Source organism: Mustela nigripes, chromosome 14 (assembly GCF_022355385.1).
Source record: "Mustela nigripes isolate SB6536 chromosome 14, MUSNIG.SB6536, whole genome shotgun sequence".
Classification (NCBI taxonomy): Eukaryota; Metazoa; Chordata; class Mammalia; order Carnivora; family Mustelidae; genus Mustela; species Mustela nigripes.
The window spans coordinates 62,458,824-62,478,282 of NC_081570.1; the positions used below are offsets into that span (position 1 = coordinate 62,458,824).

The 19,459-nt window shown below is 36.9% G+C and overlaps 1 protein-coding gene across 1 annotated transcript in view; it reads right to left on the reverse strand.

Annotated features, from left to right (window-relative positions):
• The window catches only part of SLC44A5 (solute carrier family 44 member 5), a 398,499-nt gene that overhangs the window by 91,683 nt on the left and 287,357 nt on the right, over positions 1-19,459 (reverse strand). The window contains exon 5 of the mRNA XM_059376880.1: positions 9,040-9,124. Within this exon, the coding sequence (XP_059232863.1) occupies positions 9,040-9,124 (85 nt within the window). The remainder of the gene's footprint in view (positions 1-9,039; positions 9,125-19,459) is intronic.

Genomic DNA, 19,459 nt, shown 5'->3' on the forward strand with positions numbered 1-19,459 from the left:
ACAAAACAAACTGAGGGTTGCCGGGGGAGGGGGTTTGGGAGAAGGGGTTGGGATTATGGACATTGGGGAGGGCATGTGATTTGGTGAGTGCTGTGAAGTGTGTAAACCTGGTGATTCACAGACCTGTACCCCTGGGGATAAAAATATATGTTTATAAAAAATAAAAAAATTAAAAAAACAAACAAACAAACAAAAAAAAGAAATAAAATAAAATAAAATAAGTACAAATCTTTCAGTAGGCCATCAATTAACTATAAAGAGAGAAAAGTTATTTCTAGGGACTCGGGAAATATACTTCCTGTGCTTTCTTTTCCTAGGAATATCGAGAATGTTCTCCATCAAAACAAGGGTGTCAGCAAGGAATATGAATTCGCAAACAGGAAACAATACCTGGGACATGTACATACTTTAACAAGTGTCTGTTGTTTATCTGAAATTAAAATTTTAGTGGGCATTCTGTGTTTTTGTTCACTAAATCTAGCAACTCTAGAATCAGGATCCAATCTAATGGGGTAGACAGGTCCCAAAATTAAAGTTATGCAGTAGATCTAAAATTTACCAGGTCCTGAGTGAAACAAAAGGACAGAGGTTCTCCAGAGTTGTCTTCAGAAAAAAAAAAAAAGGGCCTCTGAAAAATGGGGTGATTGGGTAGCAAAACTTGTGGTCCTGATAAAGGTTGTTCATTAAAAACTTCACATAATACCTTCTAGTTCCACCCATGTTATTTGCAAATGGCAAGATTTCATTCCTTTTTAATGGCTAATATTCCATTATGTTTATATGCCACAAAACAAGTGAACACAACAAAAATGAATACAACAAAAGAGCAACAGACTCATAAATATAGAGAATAAACTGGTGGTTGCCAGAGGGATAGGAGCAGAGAGATAGGCAAAATAGGCAGATGAGGATTAAAAGGTATATACTTCCAGTTATAAAATAAATAGGTCACAGGGATGAGAAGCACAGCATAGGGAACAGAGTCAATAATACTGTAATAACTTTCTCTGAGGACAGATGGTAACTACCCTTGACATGGTGAGCGTATGGAAATGTATACAGTTGTTGAATCACTACGTTGCATACCCGAAACAGTATGTCAACATTTTTACATATAATTACATATTATATTACATAAAAGGTAACAGTATAAGTCAACTATAGGCCAGTTAAAAAATTTTTAAGGAAAAAAACTTGTTGGCAAACAAAATATAATTAAGAATGTTAATATCCTATGTTAAAGCAAACTAAAATGTGGGATGATACTAAGCCACTAATAAAGCAAAAGATCTGACTTTGTTATGGCCTGGTATTGAATAAAGTTTACAGAGTTATAGCACAAAGTCTTTTGCTTCCAACTTCTAAAATCAACCTACCAGTGGAACAAGAAAGGTCCTGTTAAAGTTGTGGAACTGAACATCATAACAAATTTGATTATGTAAAAGATAAATACAGAAAGTGGAAGGGGAAGGGAGAGAAGGGTAGCAGGATAATATCCTCCTTTTATATAAAGAGGAATCAAAACACTGACAAAAGTTAATGGAACAAGAAATAGAGGTGTTAGTATACTATTTAAAGTCACAGAAGCAACCATATGAAAATCTAAAGGTAATAATCTAACTGCAAACAAGGGAGGACGAAGGGATCAGGTGAAGATCCTGAGTTAAATCTTCATTTTTCATAGCAGGCTGGCAGTAAATACTTTTTTTAATGCATATTTCTAACATTAATAAAGCACAGAACAAAAGAATAAGCATATTACTTAAAGTTATGCAAAAAACCACCAGAAAACTAAGGCCAGTGTTACAGACTGAATGCCTGTGTCTAGCCACAAACTCATATTCTGAAATCCTAACCCCCAATGTGATAATCCTAGGAGGCAGAACTTTTGAGAGGTGAATGGGTCATGTGGGTAGAGCTCCCATGAACAGGATTAATGCTCTTAGACTCCAAAGAGCTCTCGAGCCCCTTCCTCCAGAGTGAGGACTTCTGTCTGCACCTTGGGGAACAGGCCCTCACCAAGAGCCTGACCACACTGGCACCCTGATCTTGGACTTCCAGTCCCCAGAAATGTAAGGAATGAATTTCTGTCATTCACAAGCCACCCAGTCTATCGTATTTTGTTATAGCAGCCTGAATTCACTAAGTGAACCAGAGAAAGAAGAGAGGGTCTCTGGATTGAAATTGTCAGTAAGGAGTCATAGGACAGAAAACCATTGCTTTTATTGCCTTAATAAGCTTTTCAGTAATATTCAGTTTATCTTTACATGTATATATTATACCTGTTATATCAATATAGATTTTTAAAATTAAATCAAGTAATATATCTGGGCTTATAGTGTGTTCCAACAAATTGGTGAGAATTTCTTGCTATTTTAGGAGAGGTTCTACAGTAAACTGAAGACAAGTTTTCTTGCTTGACTTAGATGCCAAAACTTAAACGGAAGAGTTTTGCTCTTAATCTTACCTCTGTCTCTAACTGAATCACATACTAGGGATGGTATTTCCCTCTGATTTGGTAACTGTGCTGCATCCATGTTCAAAACACTTCTATAAGCTGAAGTTTTTGTAGTAGCCAGAAGGTGGCATCAAAATCAATTGAGTGGAAATCCCAAAGAACAGGAACATATGCAAGTATCAGGAATAACTTCCCTGAAACTCAATAGGCAGAGAAAGTTACATCAACAGAGAACTCTGTTTTCCTTTGAGGTCTCTGTCTTACTGTTTCAACATTTTAGAAAACTCCAGTGCTTCTCCAAGAGTCCTTTTGGTTAGGCATGGATAAACAAAACACAAAATGGACAAATTCTACATCCCAAATATTATCATGCCATTTCTAAACATGAAATTTAAGCTTAGTTATAAGGAAGGTCTTTGAGAGCTGAGAATCTAAAAGTTGTTGTAAGTACATCGTGACACTAACTTAGTACAAATATTCTGTTATAATCTAACAAGAATTTCCTGGACTGTTTCGTTTGGGGTTCTCAAATTAATTACACATCCTAACATAGATGCATTTCATTTTACAACAGAAATGTGTGCGTGTGTGTGTGTGTGTGTTATTTTAATGATATTTTACCAGTTTATGTTCAAGGTTTTTAGGACTGATAAATATGCAACGCTTTATCAAAGGCTGTTCTATAATTTATTTAATTAATCTCTATTGATGGTCATGTAAGCTGTTCCCACTTTTTTACTACTATTTCATAGTACCTGTATCGCTGTAACATTAGGAAATTTTATGCAAATTTCCACTAGATAAGTTTCTAGGAGGAAAACTGCTGAATCAGAAAAAACATACAAATTTGATGAGTATTGAGGAGAAGCTACTTTTAGACAACAGGCTTGGGCAATGCAGAAGGGCCCAAAGTGACCCTGGCTGAATGAATACAACAGGCCCATCAGGGGACCCACCTCAAAAGGTCCATAGGTTAGAGATAACCCATGGGCCACTTACAACCAGCCACAGTTACCAAAACAGGGAAGTTCATGTTTCCATACCTCCTCACCTTCCCCCTTTAAAAACAGCCCCCACTCACTACCTTCCTTGCAGATCTGTCTGGCCTGGAGCTCTCTTGAGATGTATTCAATAAACAGCAGGGGGAGGGGCAGAAGGAGAGGGAGAAGAAGGCTCCCCACTGATCAGGAAGCCTATTGGAGGGCCAAAGGCAGATGCTGAAACACCTGAGCCACCCAAGCACCCCTGCCTCAGGTGAATTCTTGCTACTGCCAGCACCACTGGCTTCCACCTGATAGTAGCCTCACATCTGGTGCCCCCCCTTCCTTCTCCTGAGAGGGAAACACCACATTTAGATACCACAGTTTTGATAAATATTATATTTCATTTCATATATTATATTTAATTCCACAGTGGAAAATGAGATGCTTTCCCCCCCTTACTGTTTAGCACTGTAAAATTTTAATGTTTTTAAATCTGACAACCTAATAAACAAAAAAAGTATTAATTTGCATTTCTTTAACTATAGTTGAACAGTGTCTCGTATGATTATTGGCCATTACGTTATTTTCTGTTTATGACTTTTGGCAGCATTGATACTGAATTATTCTTTTCCTCTTTGATTTTGTCACACAGTTCATATAATAAAGCTATTGACCCATTGTTAGATACATACATTGAAAATATTTTTTTCTGGACTGCCACTTATATTTTAACTTTGTATACAATGAGTTAAGTGGTAACATAGTGGCAATATATTTTTAGATAGACTTTCTTACCCATATTCTATAAACATACCTCTATGTTTTCTTCTGTTACTTCTTTGATTGTATATTTTATGTACAAAATCTTCAGTGTTTCAGTATTCATTTTGGTGTAAGTAGGAGATAAATATCTAATTTTTGAATAGTATTTCCATTAATCCAGTACTATTTAACAATTCATCTTTGTTACTGATTCAAAATCCTACCTTTATCACATTCCAAATTTATATTTATAAAGGTATTTACTTCTTTCTGCCTATTTCTATGATAGTTCCACACTGTTTAAGTGATTGAAATCTGACATTCTCATAAATATTTTCATTTACAATTAAAAACTAACCATCATTTAAACCTCCTTCATAAATTTTCATATTAATATACATTTATTATAAGAATTAAAACAATTGAGATGCTTAAAACTATAAATTTATCATGTATTATGTAATTATTACATGATAGTTATGGTATCAGAAATCAGTGGGCAAAACATATTGCTCAACCAACTACCAACTATTCTCAGATAATTGCATCTGCAGTTAGAAAAAATTTGGATTCCTACTTCAGTCCATTTACAAAACAGAAATTCTACGTAGATTAGAAATTTAAATATAAAATTAAAGGAACCACAAAAATACTAGAGAAATAAAGGTGAATGTTATTTTCAAGAGTAGGAAAGCAGTTCTAGTCATGACACAAAATCCAGAAACTAATCAGCTGCTTTCTTATATACTAGCAATGTAACTGTACAAAGAGAAATCAGAGAATCAATTCCACTTACAATAGCACCAAAAACCATCAGATATCTTGGAATAAACCTCGCCAAAGAGGTGAGGATCTATATTTTAGGAGAACATTCATGAAAGAAATTGAAGACACAAAAAGATAGAAAAACATTCCAAGCTCGTGGATCAGAAGAATAAACATTATTAACATGTCTATGCTGCCTAGAGCAATCTATACCTTCAATGCTATCCCAATCAAAATAACAATGGCAATTTTTCAGAATGCTGGAACAAACAATCCTAAAATTTGTATGGAACCAGAAAAGACACTGAATTGCCAAAGAAATGCTGAAAAAGAGAAACAAAGCTGGGGGCATCACATTGCCTGATTTCAAGCTACATTACAAAGCTGTGATCACCAAGACAGTATGATACTGGCACAAAAACAGACAATAGACCAATGAAACTGAATAGAGAGCCCAGATATGGACTATCAACTCTATGGTCAAATAATCTTTGAAAAAGCAGAAAAAATATCCAATGGGAAAAAGACAGTCTCTTCAATAAATGGTGCTGGGAAAATTGAACAGCTATATACAGAAGACTGAAACTCAACCATTCTCTTACACTCTACACAAAGATAAACTCTAAATAGATGGAAGACCTCAATCTGAGACAGGAATCCATCAAAATCCTTGAGGAGAGAACACACAGCAATCTCTTCAACCTTGGCTGCAGCAACTTCTTGCAAGACTCTTCTCCAAAGGGAAGGGAAACAAAGGCAAAAATGAACTATTAGGACTTCATCAAGACAAAAACCTTCTGCACAGCAAAAGAAACAGTCAACAAAACTAAAAGGTAACCTACAGAATAGGAGAAGATATTTGCAAATGACACTACAGAGAAAGGGCTGATACCCAAGATCTATAAAGATCTTCTCAAACTCAATACCCTCTCCCAAAAAATAAAACAAATAATCAAGTCAAAAAATGGGCAGAAGACATGAACAGACACTTCTCCAAAAAAGACATAAAATTGGCTAACAGACACATGAAAAAGTGTTCATCATCCTTAGCCATCAGAGAAATTCAAATCAAAACCACACTGATATACTACCTTACACCAGTTAGGATGGCAAAAATCAACAAAACAAGAAACAACAAAGATTGGAGACATTGTGGAGAAAGGGGAACCCTCTTACACTGTTGGTGCGAATGCAAGTTGGTGCGGCCACTTGGGAAAACAGCGTGAAATTTCCTCGAAAAATTAAAAATAGAATTACCCTATGACCCGGCAGTTGCACTACTGTGTATTTACCCCAAAGATACAGATATAGTGAAAAGAAGTGTCACTTGCACCTCAGTGTTCAATGCAGCAATGTCCACAATAGCTAAATTGTGGAAAGAGCTTAGATGCCTTTCAATAGATAAAGAAGATGCAGTCCATATACACAATGGAATATTAGTTAGCCATCAGAAAGGATGAATACCCAACTTTTGCATCAACATGGATGGGACTGGAGATTATACTGAGTGAAATAAGTTAAACAGAGAAAGTCAATTATCATATGGTTTCACTTACTTGTGGAACATAAGGAATAACATGGAGGCCATTAGGAGAAGGAAGGGAAAAACAAAGGGAGAGAAATCAGAGCAGGAGACAAACCATGAGAGACTATGTACTCTGGGAAACAAACTGGGGGTTTTAGAAGGGAGGGCGTTGAGGGGATGGGTGAGCTGGGTGATGGGTATTAATGAGGGCACAGATTGTCATATGCAAACAATTTATCATGGAACACTACATCAAAAACTAATGATGTACTACTGTATGGTGACCAACATAACAATAAAAAAATCTAAAAACTATAATGGAAAAAAATCAACAGAATTACCTTCTAAAAACATAAACATAATTTTTAATGGCTCCATTACATTAGAGGTATCATAATTTATCATCATCCATACATTTCTGGATATCTGTAGAGTTTCCAATATATTGTTGTTATAAATCATAGGTTAATGCACATGTCTGTGTTACACTAGGATTGTCTTTGAATGATCTTTAGGTGCTGCAATTTGTATCCCATTTTTGTTGGAAATAAGTAGGTCATTGGCTTAGATCTAGAAAACTTACTGTTACACAGATCCTTTTAAAAATAGCCTATTTTAAGAACTAGAGATTTAGACAGTTGTATGTTTTGTTTTGTTTTGTTTTTTACACCATCTGGTGCTTTCTTTGTCCTTCATAGTGTAAAAGTTTTTTGGCAATGTCTAGGATTTTCTGAGTTACTGAGGTTAAAATAAGAATTACCGCTCTAGATGAGGACTTAGTCCAGTCTCCAATGGGCAACGAGGACATTTTGTAGGAGTTTGCTCCTCTGTCATAAACTCAATCTGATATGATTAAGGATTTCATCCTCACCCACCCTGCTGCCCAAATTTCTAGTTTCTCTCGATCATCTGTAATAATTCTACTCTGTGAATTTTAATACTTTCCTGAATCTATTCTTTAAATTTGTATCTCTTGGAATAATAAGCTCCAAAGTTATGGGTGGGCAACAGACTGAACACAACAAACGTTCACACGAAAGCACACAAAAAATGTTTTGGGACTTATATTTTTGTTGTTTTTGGTAGAGGTGAGGGTTGATATATATATATATATATATATATATATATATATATATATATATATATTTTTTTTTTTTTTTTAACCTATTCAATGCTAACTTTTACAGAAATGGATTTAGCTATGAAGAACCAGGAGATCTAGTAAAAACCCAGGTATTGCCAGAAAAGAAATGGACCAGTGGGAAAGGAGAGGAAAGTTTCTAAAAATGTGAAATTTATGTTTTTATTTTGTTTTTTTAGGGTAAAGAAATAGAAAACTTGCTTTTGGAAATTGGAAACTTTTGTTATGATTAACATTAGAAAGGAATTTGATAGAACATATTCCTTTATTTCAGCTAGTCAGAGTCATTATCTGTGGTAACCAAGAAGCCCTGAAAAGCCTACCACTCACTGGAGACTTCTGGGTGACACACATTTTCAAAAGCGAAGTGATTTGCCAGTAGGCACTGTGGCAAAAACAATTCTAACTGTAACGTTTAGCTAGTCAGAACTCAGCCTTCCAAAAGCCTATTTCATAAGGCATTTTAAAAAATGGTTTCTGATAAAAATCACTCATCCAATTCATCCACTATAATTATACTTTTACTAAGCAGAGTCTTCATACATTCTAATAAATGCTGCATAACAATGACAACTTGTCCTAAGTCATATGGTATGAAATTTCCCAATTGCTTATAAAAGGTATCTAAGAAAAACTGGTGGGAAAAACTTCTTTTCGAATTTCAATCTTCCTACAAAGTCTAGTAGGATTATTGTACAAATTATTTTCTCACCAGCGAGACCCCAAGTCCTGGCCATTACGGCTCACCTGCTCGTACCCACCAACATTTGTCCCACATTTTCCTTAAGCTCTTCTTCCCAACTTAGCTCTTAACTCAGACAAAGGACCTTATGGGCATAACGTCTCATGATGGACATTGAAACTACCTCAAGCAATAATGACTGCCTGAGGAAGAGCTCCGGTGGCCCAGACCACCAAGCCAGTTTGAGCTAAACCCTGACTCACTTCTGCACAGATGGAACATGGAGTGACCTCTGGAATGACCTTCAATTACCTTTACTTCATTGTAATACTAAAATCTCTGCCCAAGATGGAGCATGAGCCTCATTTACATACCATATGATATATATCTCAAAAGTATATATATATATATCTTTAGGCATAGTTCTTTAAGGTTCAGGTATGACCTTATACCTATCTCTGCATACGATGACAAGGCTTTCCTATCTAAATATTCATCCTAACCTCAAATAAAAGGGACCCATTCATCCTTGCTCAGAGAGTTACAACTTATTTCCTGTGATCAACTTATTTAGTGCAAATAAAGTTTCCTTTGTGTGACAACTCACCTGGTGTAGTTTCTACCTGAGACTCACCAAGGAGTGAGCTCACGCTGGTTCAGTTACAATTTCTTGGCTCCCCCTTAGACAGTAATATCAGACAAAGGAAAGGCAGCCATACTCACTCATTGGGGGTGCCCTTCTGGCCACAAAAGTGACCCTTGCTGTCTGTAGGGTAGGCCACTCTCCTGGGGTCTCCATGTACCCAGGCTGCAGGAACAAGAAAGGACAAAAACTCTATCAGCGACAGCTGACTAAAGGCAGTCTGATTTGAGAAATTAGAATGCATGACTGCAACACACTAACCTCTCCCCTCAGTCACAGGAGATTATTGATTTTCTTCAAAGAGTAATTTCTTAATGAAAAGTAAAATAAAATATGGATGAATCAGTCAGAAAACACATTTCTCTTAATCTCTCAGGACTCATCTGGGTTGTAGCCAAAACCTGAGGTAATGCACTTAGAAAATGACATTTATTAGAATGTGAATTAGAGGGCACACTACAAATGCTTGGTTGGCTAGAAGTCACTTTTTTTCTAGGGCTTAAAACTAAATGACTTCATAGCAGAGCTAATAAATTTACAGTAAATATTATGATGTAATTCTTTTGGGTTATATATAAGTGAAAACCATTTAAAAATTCAACCGAATGAAACTGTAGTACCCAATTCACATTGACTAGTTCTTTATGACTTTATGTGCCATTATGAAAGGCAAACATCAGCAGCTTTAGTGGCAATATATAATAAAGATTTTTTTCTGCATTTTGTCAGATAATCTCAACGCTTAGTATAAATAACAAGTGTTCTCAAACTTAAGGAAAACTGAAGGCTTGATTCTGTTTTCTCAGAAAATGCTGGGCTTTATATCATATAAACTCATCACCTTTATTTTCCAAGAATTATGAACTTGACTGACAGTGAGAATATAGAATGACAGAAAGTAACAAGCATTAGCTAAATAGTACCATCTAATTCTAACTGAATGCTTCTAACTTTTTCAGTCTGATTTATGTAGTTCCTAAAAATCTAGAAAATGCACTAGCCATCTGAAAACACTTGCCTCTGCATATGGAAAACCTATCTCTCTTTCCTTTGCTTCCTTTAACAGTTGCCCAGCTATCTCCTTACTCACATTTATTGGATTTGACAGTTCATGTAATAATTCAATCACCCTCACGTCCATGGCCTATGTGACTCAGGAAGATAAAAAAAATCAATTCTGAATGAGAATTTTAATATGGAAGAGAAATTTTTCTCAATAATTTTTCTCATCCATCCAAGTCTTTCCTGTTACTATCTAAGTACCCAGAAAAGTCTTTGTTTCATTCTTTCTTCAATGTCATAGAGCCAAATAGGTTTCATCTTCTAATACAGTCTTATAAAATCTGATTCACTCAGGCAGTCCTCTGCTGCCTTATCTTCCTGTCTGTATTTCCCAGAACAAAGAGAGTCGACTGCAAAGAAAGCATTTAAATGTCATCTAAGCATTCAGTGGCCAATGTCTCTGGATGCTATTTCATTATACTCTGCTTTTATGTCTTTTTTTTGAGTCACATTTTAACTAAAGCTAAGAGGTCCACTTTTACCTATTTCCTGCAATATTTTTCTTTTATCCTGAAATATTTTATTCCTTTCCTATACAAATATTAACTCAGAAATGGCACATAAGGATGTATTTAGATTGCTAGGTTGGCTTCTTAATATACTTACGACACTGAACAAGTCATTTAATTGTTTTAGTTTTGGCTTTCTAATTTGTTGCTACAAAATGGGCACAATAATACCAAATCCTATAAGAATGTTGAGAATATGAAAGAAGATAATAAAGTATAATACCAAACTGGTGCTTTGCATGCAATATGGACTTGGTAACGTTAGTTCCTATTTTAGGTTTCCCAGACGTAAATCCCGGAGATAAGGACTTTGCTGTGGGTAGGTTAATTTAGGAGATAATTCTAGGAAGCGTAAGTGGGAAGGAAGCAAAGCCAATGAAAGGCATGTTCACAAGTCAGGTACTTTTGGGGACGTGGGGACTCCATCCTGCTGAGGACCTTCTGAGGAGCCACATAGAACATGCTTACTGAGGGGCATGGTGAAATAGCCTACCATAGCTGCAAGCAAACCCAGAAGAATGGAAGGGATGTGAGGGGCATTAGCAGAATCTGCCATAGTTTCTTTCCCTTTTTCATCAATTAACCAAAGAATTTACTAAGTGGCCACTATGCATCTGGTACTAGAAGTCAATACCAATATAGTTTATATCAGACTTCAAGAAAACAGAAACGGAACAACAAAATTTGCAGAAGCAGGTACCTGAGTGGCTCAGTTGGTTTAGCATCTGACTTGAATTCTGCTCAGGTCATGATCTAGGGTGGTGAGATTGAATCTCAAGTCGGGCTCCACCCTCAACAAGGAATCTGCTTGAGATTCTCTCTCTCCCCCTCTCCTTTTGCCCCTCCCTCATGCCCATGTGCTTTCATGCCCTCTCAAATAAATAAATAAAATCTTTAAAATTTACTGAAGCCATAGAGAAGAGCTGAACCTGGCAAAGATTGAAAAATGACTAGAACTTGGACCAGGTAGCCAGGAGCAGGGAAGAATTTATAGATTGAGGAAACAGTATAATGATAAGAGCTTCACTGTATTAATCACTTACAATGGGTCAAGTACTATGCTAATTATATTGCATCCATTGTCTTATTTGAGTCTCGCAGTAATTCTATAAGGTAGATATTATTTTCACTCAGATTTTGTAGGGTAAAAAAAACAAAGCTGCAATAAAAAGATGGCAGGGAGGGGCAGAGAGAGAGAGAGAATCCTAAGCAGGCTCCATGCCCCGCATGTAAGCCCGACTGCAAAACCCCAAGATCATGACCTGAGCCAACATCAAGAGTTGGACACATAACCTACTGAGCCACCCAAGTGCCCCTCAGAATTTTATTTACTTCTCAGGGTCATGGTTTTCAGTGGCATGAACAGGGCTTAAAGTTAGGCTTGTTGCTGTCTAAAGCTTAAGCTTTAACCGCCAGGCAGCTGTAATGCTGCCTGCTAGAGGATAAATTAGGAATGAGCTTGTTAGCAGTGGGAAACTACAGGGATATTGGCTAGATGAGGATCAGCAGGATGTTGGACACATATGGTAGGAAAGGAGATGTCACAGGTAATTTTGGAACTCTGTCACTTGAAAAGAAAAACTTTGTACTTGGCAGGAGAGGACAAGTATCTGGTTGGGAGGGAGCTGGTGCCTGGGGACAAAGGAGAAAGAGACAAAGATTTAATTGTCAAGGGAAGAATGCCCTTCTATGGTTCTGAAGTTTTAAATTGAGACAGGTGGCTGGGATATGAAGTCGCTGCTACACCTCTCTAGACAAGCTCTGGCACAGAAGCTGTGTTGCCGACCATCTGTGCTTGAGCTGGAACGTCAAATCTTTGCTACCAGCTGCAAAGACCAGTTCAACCAAGTCACCTCAGCCAAGGGTATCTGGTTTTATCTCCTCCATCAATTCCCCATCTTGTCACACCTTCACTGGAGGAATTGGACAGGGGGAAAAAAGGAGGAAATGGAGACATACAGCAACAGCATTTTATCTGTGAACAAATCGGGACTGCCACATTTTACTCCCTTTCTTAGAATTTCTCTATTCATGGCACTTCTTGGAATCTGCTGTCCAATATGGTAGCCACTAGCCACTTGAGTCCACAGAACACTTAACTGTGGCTTATCTAAACCGAGACATGTTTGAAGTACAAAATACACATCAGATTTTAATGACAGTATGCAGAAAAAAAGAACTAAAATTTCAATAATTTTTATATTGATCATATCTGAACTCATAGTTATTGTTAAATACAATATATTATTAAAGTTAATTTTTCACTTATCTCTTTTTATTCTCTTAACAATGGCTATTGGAAAATTTGACATTACACGTGACTCACATTTTGTTGCTCCTGGATAGATCTACTCTTAAATTTTCCCCACGAATGTCAAGGATTTGTTATATACGCTGATTAATAGTGCCATTACATCACAGATTTGTTGGGGTACCTGGGTAGCTCATTCATCTGTGCTCAACTCTTGATTTCAGCTCAGGTCATGATCTTGGGGTCATAAGATTGAGCCCTGCATTAGGTTCTGTGCTTGGCAGGGAGTCTGCTTGAGATGCTCTCTTTCCCTCTCCTTCTACCCCTCCCCCAACTCACATGCTCTCTCTCTAGAAAATAATTTTTAAAATCTTTAAAAAAAAATAGTGCTGTAACTTCAGATTTGCAAGTCAGTCCTTCTCTAACCACATCATACCCCATGCATCCTTTTTATAATAAATATTTTGCCATGTTCCTTTTACAATTTTAAATAATACACATAACAAACTCACCCACATACATAATTTCTTTTAAAATATAAATATCATGGGGGTCTGGGTGGCTCAGTGGGTTAAGCCTCTGCCTTCGGCTAAGGTTATGATCTCAGGGTCCTGGGATCGAGCCCCGCATCAGGCTCTCTGCTCAGCAGGGAACCTGCTTCCCCCTCTCTCTGCCTACCTGTGATCTCTCTCTCTGTCAAATAAATAAAAAAAATCTTAAAAAAAATCAATATCATGTCCTCATGTAATGTAAATGAGAAATAGAAAATAGTTTATAAAGTATGCATATCAATATGCAAATGCTTAAGTGGCTAAACCAAAAGATAGTGAATGAAGCTAGTTGTACGCACCTATAGATAGAATCACTGAATGTAACAACTATAATTACAAGAATATGTAGGTGTACTTACTGTGTAAGAGACTTAAATAATACAAATGTGTCATTAACGATATGATTTTCTTAAGTGAATAAATCTTAGTGATTTCTAACAAAAAATTACACTTTTCAAATTCCCTTGGTATTCACTGAAACCATGCAAAAATAATGTTTGTAATTTTAAAACAGAAGTTCTAGATTCAATGACTTAAAAAATGAGTAGCCGTTTACATGAGGGACATGGGGAAGTCAGGCAGTAAGTGAGACAATTCTTGGTTGTATAGAACTATCCCAGATATTGTAAAACATCTACCTTTCCTGCTCCCATCCACTAAATGCCAGTAGCACTCCCCCTCAAACACAATGACAATCACAAAGTCAACTCAGGGGCACCTGGGTGGCTCAGTGGGTTAAAGCCTCTGCCTTTGGCTCAGGTCATGATCTCAGGGTCCTGGGATCGAGCCCCGCATCAGGCTCTCTGCTCAGCAGGGAGCCTGCTTCCTCCTCTCTCTCTCTCTGCTTGCTTCTCTGCCTACTTGTGATCTCTGTCAAATAAATAAATAAAATCTTTAAAAAAAAACAAAAACAAAAAGTCAACTCAAATTTTTTGAAAGACCTAGTCAGCGGTACTGCTTCAGTTGAGTTCCACTGGTTTATATGTTCATTCACACACTCAAAAAAATATATATTAAAAAAACCCATACATATGTATGTATATCCCAAATTATCTTTTTTGCTTCCATATTTTATGGGGGTGGATATATCATGGAGTTCTTTCTTATAATTTAATACCATTTACTTTTATTCAGCTGACCACCACCTATGATGACTTTTAGATAGGTCCAAAAATTATTTGACCTTTTTCCTTCTAGAGATGGTGCATAATTCCCCATCTCTTCTGTGTGGACTAGACTTAGTGACTTGCTTCTAATGAACAGAATGTGGCAGAAATTACATTTGGGTGACTTCCAAAATTAGGTCATAAAAGGCATCCACAGCTTCATCTTTGCTCTCCTTTCGATCACTAGCTCTAGGGCTTGCAATACTCAGAAAGTCCTACAGAAAAGCCCACATGACTGCCAGCGGTCTGTGAGTACTGAAGCTTCCTGCCAACATTCATGTAAGTGAGCCATCTTAAAGCCTGGTCCTCCACTTTAAACAAGCCTTCAACTGACTGTAGCCTAGGCTTAAATCTTGACTGAAACCTCATGAAGCCATGAACTTGGAGCCAGAGCCGCCTGGTGAAGCAGTTCCCAATTCTTGACCACAGACACTGTGAAATAAGAAACATTCATTGCCTTATGGAGTGATCAACTGTGTAGCAATAAAGAAGCAATTACTATACAGCTTTTAAAAATATTTTATATACTTGAAATATTTAATCATTTTTCTCTTCTCTGATCTAAATATTCATAATAATTAAATCCCCTATTCTATTTGATTCATTTTGTTATGTTTCTTAACCCATAGATACAATTGCTAGGATTTTAGTAATTTTTTTCTTCACTATATGATTTAATACATGGAGTCCTCAACTTGATGTAGATATTCCCTAGGTCCTAACCAATTATACAGCACCTGATACCTATTAACCTTAATTCTTAAAAGAAAGTTAGCATGAAAAGCTTTAAAGTGCCAGTCTAGAAAATGATCAAACTCCCATTCACTCATTCATACATACAGGATGGTCAATTATCACATTTCTATCCATTTAGTCATTCACTCATTGGGCCATACTTACTGTGGTAGGCACATAAAGACTCTGAGGATATAGAGATGAACACATTCATATTTAGTATATTATTTCATAATTAACACATTCTCCCTAAGGAAACTATATTTCATCATGATTGGCCATTGTAGCAAGAGAATGGCTTCTAAAGAATGATAAGAATTATCTTTAGCTTAATGAAGTCACAACCTTAATTTTAACTGTTCTTCAGGTTGTAGTCTTTACCAGAACACATCAAAGTGGTCTCTGCTGCCTTGAATGCAGCAGCTGGTCCTTTCCTCCTTTCCCAATAAGTGGAGAACACCAAGGGAATTTGCTTTCACCTGGAAAAGATAGTATTGCATCCTCACTATCTTCCTTCAAAGTCATAGGACTTCCTAGCTCTTTGCCACAATTTAGTCTGCCGAGTTTTGATACTCTTATTCCACAGGGCACCACACAAATTCCTTACGTTGGTGGCATTCTAAGATCTGGAGAATATTAGAAAGCATGTGATTTTGATGCCTCCAAAGGACTTACATATGCTAATGAATGGGAAATAAATCTTAGGAAAATGCAAGTCTTCTAAAACAGAATTGAGGAGTCCAGTAAGAGAGCTCCTCCAAGGTGAAAGATAAGTTGCTGCACCTTGCATTCTCTGTTAAGAAAGAGGCACAACTCTAATCACCTACCAGATTTGAGCAAAACCCAGAGTAATAAAATGTTTTTCAACAGAATCCATTCTACTGTATATGTAGATCTACCAGCAGGCATGGCATAATGTACTCAATGGTGCTCAAAATATCTGTCAGAACAGGATGCTGTATGCAACCTATGGAAAATGTCTTTTAGAGAGTCATAGTTGGGGGTCCCTGGGGTTTTGGAGAAAATTCATGTGGTTTCAAGCAAAAGATTGTTCTTTTGAGAAGTTGCTCCTGAATCATACTCAATGACATAAGAAGCCCAGCATAAACTAGATGTTATCTGATCCATCAAGCCTAAAGTTAGCTGTGCCCCACAGCACTCCATTATTGAGCAGAAGTGGTATATTCATACAGTGCTTGAGAAAGTCATGAAGGCACGAGAAAGTTACATAAAAATACTGGTTACAATAGTATGTTGACTCTTGAGGTGCTGTCTTAACATGGACCTATGACTCATGAAAGGGACCTTATGATAGTTCACTGGGGGAAAAAATTAAACTAGATTCATAGATGGCTACAGAGGATCTGTTAGTACCGATCAGGGGAAATGCTCCTGGTTATCTACTTTGACTGGAAGAAGAGATGACTTGAATTATTTGTTTATTCATAAATAGAAGTCAACAATTTGGCCACATTGTCATGGACTTGAAAATAGAACTATTAGACAAGGAAGTTAGAGAAATAACTAGAAGGACTGAACTCAAAATGTACCTAGAATATGAAGATGTTGAGGTTTCATATGGTTACTGAGTAAAGACCCTTTTGTAGCGGTATCTTTTATGATTAAATGTTAAGACATTTATTTAATGATTTCATTGAAAAGTAATCACAACAACAGGGATGAAGATTATGCGGGAATTTTGATAACATGGAGTTTTATCCAAAAGGGCTGACTTGGCTCCTAACAATGCTTATGTGACAAATTTGCTAGTAGTGGATGACCAACCCTGAACTAGCCAACCTTATGAACAGTTGAATACCCTATCAGAGATCCATTTGAAGCACTACTTAAGAAGCAATACCTTTCAAGTTTGGGTTGTTATTTTTTTAGAGTAGAGCAGGATCCTAGCAGGAAATACACGTTATAGTCACACAGAAAAATTGTAGAGAGTTTAGTAAATAAAGATACGGGTAGAGTTATGGGAAATAAGAGTTGATGCAGTACCCAGAGGCTAGCAACAATTGGGAGCCATTTTTGCTTCTATGACTGAACTAGCAAAAGGGAAAGAGGTTACCCAAATCCAGAAAGAAAGGCGAAATGGAAACACCGACTGGTAAGACTGGAAACCTTAGGGAGAGAGGTATAGCTAACCTGAAAGGACTTGCCAGGAAGAGAGCCAGAAAAATACATTTCACAAACTCATCCTCCTACGCTCCAAGCTATTACTGATACCTCCCACTGGCCAAACCATATCAGAAGCTGCAGGACTAGAGAACCTGTTGATATAATCCTTAGGGTTATATGTTAGTTTCTCAGAGGACAGAGCAGGGTGAAGAGCAGGTAGAGAAGGAAACTGGAGGGGACAAAGAAAAATACCCAGCCTGTATTCTGAATAAGTGACCAGCCTACCCAAGGATGGAACTTTCGATATATTCAGCAAAACATCTAGAACATGGGGTGCCTGGGTGGCTCAGTGGGTAAGGTCTCTGCCTTCGGCTCAGGTCATGATCTCAGGGTCCTGGGATTAAGCCCTGCATCAGGCTCTCTGCTCAGCAGGGAGCCTGCTTCCCCCTCCCCCACCTGCCTCTCTGCCTGCTTGTGATCTCTCTCTCTGTCAAATAAATAAAATCTTTTAAAAAAACTTCACAACATTATTAAAAACAAAAGAGTAAACAAAATAACCAGAGGTATAAGATTTCAGATTTTCTTTTGTCAGAATTTAGTGCCACATAGAGGAGCAAGAGAAAAGAGCAAAAGAAGAAAGACACACATTCTAAATTTCAGAGTCTGAAAGGGAAGGGGTGACAGTAGGAGGTAAAAGTGGGAAATGCATATTTTTAAGAAATCTTTGGGAAAAAAATAGACAAAGCATTGAAAGAAAATGGAAAAACAACCAAATATCCAAAAAACTAAATAAACCTTTTTACATCTTTGTTGTTTTCTTCATTAGCAAGACTGACTCTATGCTGTTTACTTTAATATACTTTTTCTAGTTTTCTAGGTAATGTTAATCTATCACATTCATAACCTGTTTAAAGGTTTTGATTCACATTGGAAAATGAAGTTTTTTTTTTTTAAAGGTAAGGAAGTAGTTGGAAATAATGACAGAAATTTATTCATTCTTCATTCTTTCTACAGATATTTTTTGAGTACCCGCTATGTGTCAGCACTAAGGTCCTTGCTCTCTGAGCCTAAAGTCTATTGGGGGAAAGAGATCTTAATGAATGAATTGCACAAACATAAAATTACAATTCTGACAAGCAATGCAAATGAGCAAAAATGGTACAAAGAGAAGGATTAATAGAAGCCAATGACGAAATGAAAGAGGTCAGGGATGATGTCTTTAAAGAGGTAATGCAGGAGCTGAGACTTGAGAAATGAACGGATGCACAAGGAGGCTTCCATTAGAGGGACACACGGATGAAGTCCCTAGGAGGGGTGGGGCATGATGGGTACTGCAATGGAAAAGGAAAGCAGTGTGGTGCATAGACAGGCTGACTCATGGTTCAGATGTGAATAGACAGGCAGTATCCTAGGTTATTTTCTATAATAAACTACAGAGAGATGGTTCTAGCATAATATGTTTATCAGTGCCAGCATACAATCCATAGCAGAAGTTCTGTTCTCTTCCTATTCAAATTTTCCTTGAAAAACCTCAAGGTCACCACACATTCAGTGTCACTCATCATGGTGTTTGCTTAATTGTAGTTCCATAATTGGCAACACCCCCTTGTTTTATATGAAGGAAGAGCTCTCATCATTCCTGAAAATTGATGTAATTTATTACATCTGAAAATGCTCCATGTAATATTCATTAATATCTACTAATAAATACATCTTTTTTGAAAGATCCATGAAATCATTTGAGGTCTTCCTGGCCAAAAACCCCCAAAGAATGAGATACTGTCTGACATAATTTTATTTACTCTATAGGATGAGCATTAACTGAAAGAAAAAAAAAAATCAAGCCTATATTAGTAAGTGTCTATTAGCATAAAGACTGTGCTTCCCTTTTTAGTGCATACTTATTAGAGGCTAATTTTGCAAACAACCACGGAATGTAGACAATGACAGCACAGTCCCATAGTGTTAAGACCAAAGCTATTAGATTATTCATGGCTTTTGCTTGCAGAAGAATACCTGCTTTCCACTTACTCCTCTGACACTTGCTGTTTTAAGCCCAACTCTATGTGTGTGAAATTAGGAGAGGAAGAGAAGGAGAGAGA